We start from the raw sequence: 13668 nt of genomic DNA, 5'->3' as shown, positions 1-13668 counted from the left end.
CCACTTTATGTTTCCGTTTTCTGCTCCTTGTTACTTATCCCTCTGCTTTGCTCACTCTTTGTTCGTGTGTGACAGAGATGGAAACAAATAAAGGCTGCTTTTGAGATGAAAGTCCAAGCTTGCTTTTCTTGGGCTTTTGTTTACATGTTTCTTACCAGCATGAAAACTGAGTGTTCACAGCATGGTTGTCATTGTGGTGTGATGGCCATTCTGCCTTTGTATGACACAGTTTGATACATTAAGCTATCCAAAAATTGCAGAAACTTATGTTCTTCTTCAAGTCTTGTTCACTTCCTCAGCTAATTATGGAACCTGGGAGCTTCTTCATGAGAGGCAAGAAGAAGTAAGGAATTAATCTAAATCAATTCTAATACAGAATTAGACAAAAGAAGAACGAAATGTAGGATCAGAATTATTTTCTCAGTCTCTCTGAAACCAAGTTACAGAAGGGATAAAATATAATTACAAGCAAAAAGATATCTCCAGTAACTTATGAGATTGCTGTTTATTTTATTTTCAGGGTGGAGCAGAACATAATATTCCAGTGGTCATTTCTAAGATTTCCAAAGAACAACGAGGTGAGTGTCCAATTAGTTCAATATGTCTTGATCTGCTCTTTAGAACAAGGTTCTAAATATTGAGATTCTTCAGGAAGTAATAATTAAATGTTATTGATTTCTCTCTCCATTACGTCATGATTTCTCTTCTCTTTAGAACTATATAAATATACAAAACATATTTGGAGTAGTTTATAAACATTGTCTTCAAATGATCTTTTAAATGTTTTTGTAAAGCTAATCTTTAAAGGGAAAAATAGGAATGAAAATATTTAATAACTTTAAGTAGTGCAAAAATTAATAGTTCTGTCTTTTATTTCTGAATGCTTACTGCCAGAAAGAAGTACCATATTGAAAGTTTGAACATTAAAATATATGAACACAAGAAGAGAAAGCATGTCTTTTTATACTGGATAGTAGGATAGTACTCAGGGGTGGGTAGTGGCAGAATCTTGGTAATACCCTTCCCTATTTCAGCATACAATCTTAGAATCATCATAGAATGACCTGGGTTGAAAAGCACCATAATGATCATCCAGTTTCAACCCCCTGCTGTGTGCAGACCAGGCTGCCCAGAGCCATATCCAGCCTGCTCTTGAATGCTGCCAGGGATGGGGCACCCTGAACATCTCTGGGCAACCTGTTTCAGTGCATCTCCACCCTCTTTGTGAAAAACTTCCTCCTAATATCTAACCTAATCCACCTTTCCTGTCTTAGTTTAAAACCATTCCCCCTTATCCTATCACTATCCACTTATGTTAACAGCCATTCCTTCTTCTGTTTGTATGCTCCCTTCAAGTACTGGAAGGCCACAATGAGGACTCCCCAGAGCCTTATCTTCTCCAAGCTAAACAAACCCAGTTCCCTCAACCTTTCCACATAGGACAGGTGCTCCAGCCCTCTGATTATCTTAGGAGCCCTCCTCTGGACCCATTCCAAGAGCTCCATGTTTTTCTCGTGCTAGGGATCCCAGGCCTGAATGCAGTACAGCAGATGGAGCCTCTCAAGAGCTGAATAGAGGGGGACATTCACCTCCCTCTCCCTGCTGGCCACTCCTCTTTTAATGCATCCCAGAATACAGCTAGCCTTCTGGCTGCAAGCATACACTGCTGTCTCATGTCCAACTTCTCGTCCACCAGGACCCCACCAGGACTTCTTCTTCACAGGGCTGCTTTCAAGGAGAGGAGTTCTTACCTAGTCTGTATAAACACCTGGGATTGCCCTGGCCCAAGTGCAGCACTTTGCACCTGGCCTTCTTGAACCTCATTAGGTTTACATGGGCTTACTTTTCTAGTCTATCCAGGTCCCTTTGAGTGGCTTCCCTTCCCTCCAGTATATTGACCGCACCACTCGGTGTCATCTGCAGATTTGCTTGACGCCATCATCTATGACATTGATGAAGATGTTGAAGAGCACTGGTCCCAAGACTGACCCCTTTGGGACACTGCTTGCGACCGTACTCCACCCAGACATAGAACTGATCACCACCCTTTGTCTGTGACCAGCTAACCAGTTCTTAATTCATCCTAATAGTCCATTTTTCAAATCCATACCTCTCCAATTTAGAGAGAAAAACGTTTGATACTGTGGTCTGTAAAATTTTACGGCAACGGATATATAGCAAAATCTGTATTGTACGAGGGCTTTAATCGTGCATATTTTTAACTGCCAATGTTTTGAATTTGTTGGAATGATATAGTATGTGCTATGAAGATGGGTTATTGTTAGATGACTCATGATGCACTCAAAGATGAAGGTTCAAGATTTTGAATAAGTACTTCTAGGGTGTGTTTATGATCTTTGTTATGTTTGTGTGAATTTGCATATATGCATGAGGTCAGAAACTTTAAACTAAGCATTTTCCTCCATCTGCATACAGTAATTCTGGAATACTGCTTCTGCACAACGAAAAAGCTCAACTAGAAAAAAACACATATTCACCCACACACCATAGATAAAGAAATGTACTGGGGAATCTTGAAATTCTGAGAACTGAAAGCTGACCCTGATATGTAGATGTGATAGTTGTGTGTAGAGAGATTGCAGTATAGCAGAGAATGAGACCCAAAGGAAAACAAAAAGGTTAGTCTTAAGAAGTGACTCCATTATTTTCAGTATAAATATAAGTGTGTAATACATAATAATGTGGCATATATTGCCTACACTAGCTATTAAAAAGCCATTAAGCACTGCAGGAAAAATAAGAAACGTAGACCAAAGTTTAATTGAGCACACCAAAGTGCATGCTGTTTCCTTTTATTATTCTTTCTATTTTTTTTTTATTTTTTTTTTTTAAGAGTGACTGATGCATTATTTCTAACTTCCATACATACTTTCAATAAAAATACTGCTGATGTTTAGAGAGCTACTTACAAGGGACGTCACCTCTGTAGCACAAGGCTATCTAAGTGTCATCTGTACCAGGTATCTTGGAAAATGATGTTTAATCTACAGCCTATACCTCAGTACACTGGAGACTTAGTTCTACCCTCCTACCAATTGCACTTGGGTTCATTTTTTAGGCCTCTAAACAAGAATGTGATAGTTAATGCAATTTATACCAACGGTGCTGTACACAGAGTAATTAAGTCATATGTAGTTTGTTAGTACATGCAAGCCCCATGTCTAAAGAGGAATATTGAGATATAGATTTCTTAAAAATAAAATAAATTAGAAAACCTTCCCATAATTTAAGAATCCATTGCTGCATCTTGCCTAATAAGACCAGTCCTTTGAACATATTATCATAATTTATGTGAATATCAGTGCCAGTCTCACAACTCATGTAATGAAGTAAACATTAGTTGCATCAAGTCAAGTTTCAGACTTTTTGAAACAGCATACTTTGTGATGTTTTGAAATGCTATACGCAAATAATTCAATGTATTCTGTTAGTATTCCTCAGTTCTCATGTTAGAGATTATCGACACTTTATAGACATCTGTATAGATAATTAATCTTTATTATATTAATTATGTATTTATGAAGTGCATTTGATAGCTCTGTAATATAACTCAATATTTTAAAATGTTAATTTTGGAATCAGATTTTGTTAATTCCCTTATGACTTGGAGGGTATTGATTTATTTTAAAAATCAAGTCCAGTTTTGATGATGATTTGATGATGATTCTTTTCCCTCAGACCTTCTAAGAAATCATCTCTTACAGGTAAATAGGACCTAGTTCTGCAGTCATTCTGCTTTCAGAAAAGCATGCCATAGTTCACCATAATGATGCTATTATTCACCCAAAAGATGCTATACACTGATGGAAGTTGTTTTGGAGTGTTATTACTTGGGATGACAGGACTCTTTCATTGGAACAATGATAGTTGGTATTTGGGGATTAAAAGATTTTGAATAACTACATAGAAGCTGTGTATTGCTTTTTTATTTTTATTTATTTATTTATTTATGCTTATTAAAAAGAATAAAAAAGATCATGGAAAAACCTAAATGAAATGGAAATTTAAGTACAAGATATATGGGATGTTTTGTGCAAACTGAGTGAAAAATATGCTTTCTATTTTCAGCTGAACTTTCAGGTTTGCTCTTTATAGGAGATGCAATTCTGCAGGTGAGTGAACTTGAAAGTACTTTTATATATAATTGTATAGAAAAGTGAAATAAAATCTATGCTTATGAAATGTAGAGTAAGTCTTCTCTTTATCTTTTTAATAACAGATTAATGGAATTAATGTGAGAAAATGCAGGCATGAAGAAGTGGTGAGCTTTTCTGTTTTTCAGTCTACATTTTGTTTATTGTAGTTATTGAGATGATCGCAGTACACTGGTATCAGTTGTATTATTGCTATTCCTAAAAAAAAAAAAAAAAAAATCAAAAAAAAAAATCAGACTGTACCTTCTTGTTTAGAAAATCTTTAATCTTCTTCATAGACTTGTTATAATTACTGTCCTCAGATTGTGTAGTAAAGGTGGTTATTTTATTATGAGGATTTTAGCTGTAAGTTTTCTAACCATTCTTCTGGCTTATACTTATCAAATTTCGGCACTGCTAAACCTTTCTGGTTGTGTGAAGTCATTTTAATTTCAAAAGTCATAATTTGCACTATGTTGGGTTTTTTTTGTTGTTGTTGTTTTAAAACCTATTTAAAGTAAATACAATGCGTTAGTCTGACTTCCATTCTCTGGCTTTCATTTATGAGGATGCTCTCCTCATTCATAAGGGTTTAAATGAACAGAGCATTAAGGAGATTCCTCTTAGAGGAGGCATGTGTCTTTGAGTAGACTGGTTCCCTTGTTGAGTCAGCTGTTTTAAAAGTATTATGTTATATTTGGCTGTTTGATTGTACTTAAGGACTTTGAGAAGTAGGAAACATGAAGCTTGAGAAATAATGCCATGCTTGGAAGATTACCAAAGATTACTAAAGAAATTATCTTTTATTCCTGTCTATGTCCACATAAACTATAACTGTAAAGCTTATTTATCAATTAATAAATGTTCTGTATTTAATATTGTATTCTGTTTTATGACAGACTGATAAATGTATGCCATTCAGGTATAGATAGCACAAGTTGATGAAATTCTGATAAAAAAATAAGTGCAGGTTGAAAGATAAAACAAGTGCTCTCTTCCACCTCTCAGAATATATTTATGCATCTTCTGCATAAACAGAATAACACTCATATTTGCCTAAGTTTTAAGCTTTGGCTGTGCAGTAGTGACCAGATTTCAATATTTTATAGGATTACCACAGTTATTTGGTTTTATATGTTTTAATATGGTAAATATCTCAATGGGATTTCAATGTGATGTTGAAATTTAAAGACGTGAGAGCAAGATGTTAATACAAGTGCAGATTTTCACACAAAAATGCAAATTAAAACTGGTAAGTTTCTTCAGATCTGCCCAAAAGGACAGATTCACATAAAGTAGCCAATATTGTTGTGTTAAATTTTATTTTATACCTTTTTAGTCCCACATAATGTGCTTCTCAATCTCCTTATCAATAATTTTATCTGAATAAGAATAATAACAAAGCAAAGGTGTTGCCTTACTAGTTATGAATGTGCCCTTTTCTATATACAAGCACTTTAGGTGTCTAAGAGCAGGTAAATTTTTTTGTTTTGTTTTGTTTTATTTTTAGTTTGACGAATAATTTCTAAGAATGAAGAATTCATATTGAGCAATATTTAAGTAATCTATGTAGCATTTTGTAAACTTATATTTGCAGAGGAGGAGATATAAAATGAACATAAATTTCAAGTTTTTTGTTTTTGTTTTTGTTTTTGTTTTACATAGAATTTTTTATGATCATAGAATCACAGAATCACAATGGTTACAAAAGATCTCTCAAGTCCACCTTCTGGAAGTCCAGGGTAGCAGTTTTGCTGCCCCCTCTCTTGATTTCACCAAGAATCAAGAACTCTACCATTTCATGTAAACTGTCCAAGACAGCTCCTGACCTCCACATCTCCCACCAGTCCTTCTCTGTTTGTAAACAGCAGATCTAGTCAGGCACCTCCCCTGGTAGGCTCTCTTAACAGCTGCATCAGGAAGCTATCTTCCACACACTCTAGAAACCTCCTAGACTGCTTCCTCTGTGCTGTATTATATTTCCAGCATATATGACGGAAGTTGAAGTCCCCCATGAGGACAAGGGCTGATGATCACACAACTTCTGCCAGCTGCTCATGGAATGCCTCATCTGTCCCTTTATCCTGGCTAGGTGGACTACAACAGACACCCAACAGGATCTCCACCTTGTTGACCCTCCCCCTGACCATTACCCATAAAGACTCATTCCCAGCACCAAACTCAACAACATCAAAGCACTGCCAACATAGAGTGCCACGCTGCCACTCCTCCTTCTTTGCCTATCACTTCTGAAGAGATTATAGGCATCCACAGCAGCACTCCAGTTGTGAGAGCAACACCACCTTGTTTCCATAAAGGCAACTCAGTCATAGTTTGTCTGCTGCACAATGATATACATGCATGTGTAGTAAATTTACTGTAAAGCCTGATTATAATTTGTGCAGATTTATTAATGATAGATCTGGTAGTTCATTGTATGTTTAAGTAGGATTTTAGACATAGACCTGACTAAGGAGCAGATACAGAAATTATTTTAATAGTAGGAGTTATAGGTAGGTTTTGTCTGCAGCATACTCCATGAACTTTGAGCTGTTATAGTACTCCTGTGCTAATCTTTTTTAAATATGGGATCCATAGTCCTAACGTCAAAGTAACAGAGAAAATGAAAAGTATGTAAAACATATTTCCTCACAGCATGGATTAGAACGGCAACGAATACATAATATCCAATCCTTACCACATCTAGTTACTTTTAAAATGACTGTGCAGGGTCCATAATGTCAGAATTTTGTTTCATTCTGATCATAATTCTTTTCTTCTGAATCTAGTTAAGACTTAGCAGGTATCATGTGATGAGAGACTATATTAACATTTTGAGTTGCCCTGATATCTTAGAAAATATTTACTGTAAAGCAGAAGGAAATATTTTCCACTGTGTTAAGTTGAAGCTTCCCATAGGAAATTCAAACATGTATGCATTATCTGCACTTTGAATGCCATGTGCCTTTGTTCTCTTTTCTAGATCCAACACTTACTTCTGTTTGCAAAAACGTTTTAAACAAATGTCCTATCTTCATAACTCAATAATGAAAAATTGTGCATAATTATCAGTGCAGTCAATAATATTACAGATTATTAATCAGCTAAATGTGATGTTTTACTTTACTGTTTTTACTCTACTACACAAATCAAATTGTTTTTCCATTAAGTAGTTGTATCAAATTAGGACAGTCTTTCATAGTAGGGAGAATCTTTTCCTGATATGCAACAAACTTAGTTGACTTAACATATGTGATATCTTTTGTCTTCCATTAGTTACTAGATCTGGTAATAAAGTTTCCAGTGTGGCACAGATCGTGTTATCCCACAAGTATGTTACAATCTGAAGCCTGAATATGAAAAATCAATAGGTAGATAAGACTCTTATAAGGCTGAATATGTAGGCTTATTTGTTTTTTGGTGTAACTTCCCATTGGAATCTTCTTATTTTTAAGTGAATTTTGAGCTTACTTTTCCATTTGTCATAGGTGAGGATATTATTCATTATCATGAAAGGATATTATGAGTTTCTATCAAAGACTGAATATCAGTTTGTTGTTCAGCTGGGGTTGTAAAGAATCCCATCTGAATACAGCACAGCATTCCTCTGTTAATGTGAATCTTAAATAGTACTAACAGCTGTGTTGGTACTGATTTTCTTTCAGTCTAGGATGAGTTTTCCTCTCAAGAAATAAAATTAAAATGAAATAGATGCAAATATTAAATGGTTTGTTATTTCTTATATTTGAGGTAAATTCAGGGTTTCTAATGAAAATGTCATTTGTACATTCCAGCTGTCATGGTTCAAGTAAGTTTCTTGAAAAGCAAGGTCATTGTCCAGAGAGAAGCTGATATTGGTAGATATAGAATCTGTGTAGGTATTTCAACTTTGATGTTTTTTTGATACAGCTAGGTATTCTGTGTAGCTCCATGTTACAATTCAAACATCAGATACATTTTGAGCAGGACATCTTTTTTATAAGTTTGACATAAAATGGGATACCCATGTGCATTGCATTGTAGCTTTGGCCCTTTTCCCTGTATTCTAGCAGAATTTCAATTGTGATTCAGTTGTGATATATGTTGCATAAAGATGATGGCATAAAAGCTGTAGTTACTTAACTGGAATCATGTGCAGGAATTATGTGCAGCTGACAAATCTTTTTTTTTTTTTTTTTTTTTTTTTTTTTTTTTTTTTAAATCAGTTTTCATCCAAGCTGATTTTTTTAAACCTATGATCACAGCATCAAAGAATTATAGGGGCTGGAAGGGACCTCCAGAGAACTTCGAGTTCAGCTCCCTTGCCAAAGCCGGTTCCCTACACCAGGTCGCACAGGTAGGTGTCCAGGCAGGTCTTGAATATCTCCAGAGAAGGAGACTCCACCACCTCCCTGGGCAGCCTGTTCCAGTGCTCTGTCACCCTCACCATAAAGAAATTCTTGTGCACATTTGTGTGGAACTTCCTATGCTCCAGTTTCTGGCTGTTTCCCCTTGTTCTGTCTCCACACACTGATGAAGAGTCTGGCCTCGCCACTTTGGCCCCCACACCTCATATATTTATAGATCTGGATCAGGTCCCCTCTGTCTTCTTTTCTCAAGGTTAAACAGATCCAGTTTAATTAGCCTTTCTTCATAGGGAAGATGGTCCAGTCCCTTCATCATCTTTGTGGTCCTCCGCTGAACTCTTTCCAAGAGATCCCTGTCTTTTTTGTACTGGGGAGCCCAGAACTGGACACAGTATTCCAGATGAGGCCTTGCCAGGGCAGAATAGGGAGGGAAGATAACTTCCCTTGACCTGCTGTCCATGCTCTTTTTAATGCACCCCAGAATGCCATTGGCCTTTTTGGCCATGTGGGCACACTGTTGGCTCATGGCCAACCTGTCGTCCACCAGGACACCCAGGTCCCTCTCTGCAGAGCTCCTCTCCAGCAGGTCATCCCCCAACTTGTACTGGTGCATGTAATAATTCCTCCCTAGGTGCAAGGCTCTACACTTGCTTCTGTTAAACCTCATCCAGTTTCTTACTCTCTTTCTTACCCAGCTCTCCAGCCTGTCCAGGTCTCGCTGAATGGCAGCACAGCCTTCAGGTGTGTCAGCCAATCCTCCCAACTTTGTATCATCAGCAAATTTGCTGAGGGTGGCCACTATCCCCTCATCAAGGTCACTGATGAAGATGTTGAACAAGAACGGACCCAGCACAGATCCCTGGGGGACACTGCTAGTTACAGGTCTCCAAATTAATTGCTTCAGTAATTTATTTCATGTTTTGAACAGAATAACAAGCATATCATATTTATAAAGCAAAAAATGAAACCAAATGATATGAGATCTCACTCCATCTTGTCTTTAGTAGATTTAATATTTTAATAAATTAAGTTTTTGTTATATTTTAATCCTTAACTGTGAAACAGAGATAAGATTTTGGCACTTCAGAATCTGTTATAGAAGAGAATCCCTACAAAATATTTTTTATTAATATTTTGCTGTAAGGTGTTAGGTGATAGTGATTACAACAACCTGTAAGTGCAGATTAACGCCTTCTGTTATTATTTGAGATCTTATATAATTAATAGGATGGCCGCTTAATCCTTTCCTCTGTAAACTGGATGATGACTTTTGATATTGAAGCTGCACAGTCAGCACTTCTAAGAGAAGAGCTCTTTCTCAAGATCATTCTGCAATGATTTCAAGATCATTCTGCAGTAGTTTTCTTCATACAAGGAGGCCAAGATGTTAGTTATTCCATACAGCTATTCTGTATGAGACCAATGGTTATAAGAAAAGTGCTAATCTCACCTCTTTTACCATGGTGTAATTAATGAAGATATCTATAACAATGTATTTATAATTTCCTTATTGTTCACGAAGCTTGGAGCTAATAATGATCTGTCAAGTAATTCAGCATTAGAATGAAGTGAGCGGACATCAGGTATAAAAGAACCTAGATGGTATAAATAATCTCCAGAGGTTTCTGTTTGGTTGGTTTTGTCTTGTTTTTGTGTTTTGGGGGAGCTCTGATTTCTTTTTCTTGTGTAGTGGAAATTCTTTTTATTAGGGTGCATCCTAGAGTAGTCTTCTCATATGTATTCACCTATATTTTTGTTGTTTAAATAAACAATTTTTGTGTGGAATTTATAAAATGCTAGGGTTTATTTAACAACCATGATGTTAAACTTTATATACACTGATCTGAATTGCATGTCTTCCTAACTTATTTTTTCATATTTTTTTCTCAAGTTACATATATTTTCTCAATCCATGTATTAATTGTTTTAAGACTCCCATCTCTTAAAACTATTCAACACTTCTAGCAATTTTAATAGATGGGTACAATGTTAGCATGGCTAATATTGAGTCAATATGATTAATATAATTTTTTTTTTTTTTTTTTTTTTTTATACTGCTGTGATTCTCAAAGTCAAAATCCTGTAGGATTTAGTGGGGTGGAGTGAAAGGAGTCAGCAGTTATGTTGAAACGTTCTTCAAATAGATGCCATTGCTACTTCTTTTGCCGTGTACCAATATTTATGCTGAAGCCTGAGCTTCAAAGAAAATAGACAGTTGAGCAGAGTTTTTAAAGTATGCTCTATCAGATATCATTCATTTCTGACTTCATTTGCACTGATACTTTACTGTAAATACTTGTTTTTTCTGCTTCCTTAGGGATAAAATAGGAATATTTTTAGATCTGTTGGTGTACTTGTCTTTCTCTCCAGGAGACTTACTGAAAGTTTCCATTCTACAGACCACCTTGCAGTTGAAGAGTTATAATTCAGGTAGGCTCTGGTACAGGGACTCAGACTTTTTCTTTTGTACTTATTTGTGATATTATATAATAACAGGAAAAAAAAAAAAAAGAAAATGCTAGGTGCTAAACATTTTAAATCTGTTACTGGATGGTTTATATTTCTTAAGTCTTACTCCACTTTGGTTCATTGCGTTTTTAATTGTTGGATTTTGTTTGTTTGTTTGTTTTTTACTTAGTATATCTACATAGTAATGTAGTGAGGCTATACCAGAATAGCATAGAAAACATCAAATACCACCAAAAATCAAAGGAAACAATAATGCATATGGCATTCTGTAAGTTCAGATCATTTTAGTGTAAGGAAAGAGAAACCTTCTGTTAACAAATACTATTTTTCCTGGGTCACTATTAAAAAAAATTCTCATATGGACTAGAAAATATTATCTAAGAGGCAGCAGCATCAGTGTTTTCTTTAAAAGGGAAATCACCATGTTACATTGACTAGCAGGAAATGTTCAACTCTGTAAGGTAACTTCTTTATTTCTTATGGCTTGATATGGATCAGAGAGAGTACATTGGATGAAGGAAAGCATGTGCACTACTTTAGCTAGCTAGAAGGAGTCACAAATAAAGAGCATGCTCAGAAAATGCCAATATTTATCCATGGTGGAAGAAGAAAAGGAAGGGAGAATGGACTCCATACATTTTTCATTAGTATTCAATATTGAACTGTTCAACCAGATCTAAGGAAGTTTCCAAATGGCATTCCATATTTCTTAGCCACTCGTATGGAACAGTATAATACTGATGTTTTGCTACACGTTTATCAGTACTTTACCATTTTCCTAGTTTAACAATGTTTTTTCTTGACATTGCCCTTTTAGTAATGGAATTTTTCTACAAGTTCAATGTGGTTCTACCTGTTTTCCATTAGTTATTCTGCAAGACGGTACCTACTAAAACACTAGGTTAGATCACAAGAAAAAAACTCAAGTGCAGTTGTCATGCCAGAAGGAAGAAATTCTGCATTAAAATGTACAAAGGTTATCTTTTCTTCAGACTGTACTGCAAAGACCTGCAGACATTGCGCTGTTAGTACTTTTCTGAACAGAATGGGAAGTAGTCAGTGCTCAAGCTGAAATGGCATTACTAAGGTAATGACATGTATCTTTAAATTAGGTCTTGTAAATGTAGGTAGATATGCTCTACTTCACATGCCCTTGTCAGGCCAGTCCTGACTCAGAATATTTCAGAGGTTCTAATTATGCTGACCCATTACAAGGAAAGTTTAAAAGAACAGTCTGCATTAAAAAGTCTCCCATATTTTAGCGTGTCATTGTGCAAGTAGTAAGTACTGAGGGTATCTCTGTTTTCCCTGAAATACTGATTTTTTTTCTTATAATATTTTGAGTATATTGCATTTGCATACTAAATGGGTAAAGAGACATCCTTTACAAAATCTTCATATCTCAGTCATGCCCCATGATCTTCACAGACACGGAGATAAAGCTCACTGACCTGCAGTTCCCCAGATCTTCGTTTCTCCCTTTCTTAAAAATAAGAGTGATATTTCTCTTTCTATGATCACCACGGACTTAACCTGATGACAGTGAGTATTCAAATATGACGTAGAGTAGCTTGTCAACAACATCAGCTGGTAAAATATCTGTAAATGTCCTCCAGTTAATTAATACCCAATGTGAGTACCTCCAAACTCAGTTTTTTCAAAATTTAAAATTTAGATGCTGTTGAAAATAAATGTAAAAAATGTTTAGACAATATTGTATATCGATATTTCATATTTTTTGATAACGGTGTTGGATCCTAGCTCAGTAAAATATGTATGCCTTTGCCTAAAAGTAACAACTGAAGTGTTTTGATGGGTTAAGGACTTTTTTCCTCATTTTTGAAAAATATTTATGAAGTACTAAGTCAATTTCTCAGTTCCAGTTAGATGCAGTAGAATTATTTCTGCACAGCGAAAAGGCCACCATCACATTAAATGTCACTAAAGACTCTTATAATGCATTTTCTGAGTTGAAAACTTCTGCTACTGAGCACATTTCCAGAACTACTAAAATATCTTTCTCTGAGATTAGATCCTAGCTGCCAAGAAGCTTAACAGAGTTAACTGCATACATTGATCTAAAACATTACTTAATATACAGATTTGCCCAAGAATTATGCTTTATGTCATTGTGAAGCTGATAACATTTAGTGTTGAACAAATAACAGTAGGCTTGCGCATTAATATTGATTCAAAATTAGAATTAAATTTTGATTTCAAAGTCTTTAAGACTACTTTTTATTAATTTTTCATGAGCAGTTATGTGCTGGTGCTTGATTAGTGTGACTGTTCATGAAAAGTAAATGTTAAGGTCATATTTGCCATCAGCAAATTTTATATTGAATATGTAAATGTGAAATTTGCCACTGGCTGTGTGTTTGACCCTGGTCTTGCAATGGGATTAGTGTAAGCACACTGTTATTCTGTTACTGATTCCATCATCACCCCCTCGCTTAAAATGGGGTTCTGCTTTCTCAGACAAGCATTCAAATGGTGTTTTGAATAATTTCAGATGTATCTCTGTTCAGAAAACATTTGAAACTTAAGAATGTACTTCAGATCACTGTGCCAATTGGGCAACTTCTGGTCTTGAAATATTAGGAACAGAAGCAGTAGCTAGCCTGATATTTAGTGTAGTAACATGTCTGAATTTTGCATATTACTTACAGTATTTTCACAAACAGCATGCAGAAATAAGG

General features: G+C 35.6%; 1 protein-coding gene across 3 annotated transcripts in view; it reads left to right on the top strand.

Annotated features, from left to right (window-relative positions):
* The window catches only part of SNTG1 (syntrophin gamma 1), a 301816-nt gene that overhangs the window by 190205 nt on the left and 97943 nt on the right, over window positions 1-13668 (top strand). For 2 of the 3 annotated variants that reach the window (XM_072328347.1, XM_072328348.1), the window contains 3 exons: window positions 521-578; window positions 4090-4133; window positions 4241-4282. The exons of the other annotated variant lie outside the window; for it this stretch is intronic. In XM_072328347.1, coding sequence (XP_072184448.1) covers window positions 521-578; window positions 4090-4133; window positions 4241-4282 — 144 coding nt within the window. The remainder of the gene's footprint in view (window positions 1-520; window positions 579-4089; window positions 4134-4240; window positions 4283-13668) is intronic. 3 annotated transcript variants of the gene reach the window in all.

Source organism: Excalfactoria chinensis, chromosome 2 (assembly GCF_039878825.1).
Source record: "Excalfactoria chinensis isolate bCotChi1 chromosome 2, bCotChi1.hap2, whole genome shotgun sequence".
Taxonomy (NCBI): domain Eukaryota; kingdom Metazoa; phylum Chordata; class Aves; order Galliformes; family Phasianidae; genus Excalfactoria; species Excalfactoria chinensis.
The sequence above is the reverse complement of the archived record's forward strand: the minus strand, read 5'-3'. Positions and strand labels throughout refer to the sequence as shown.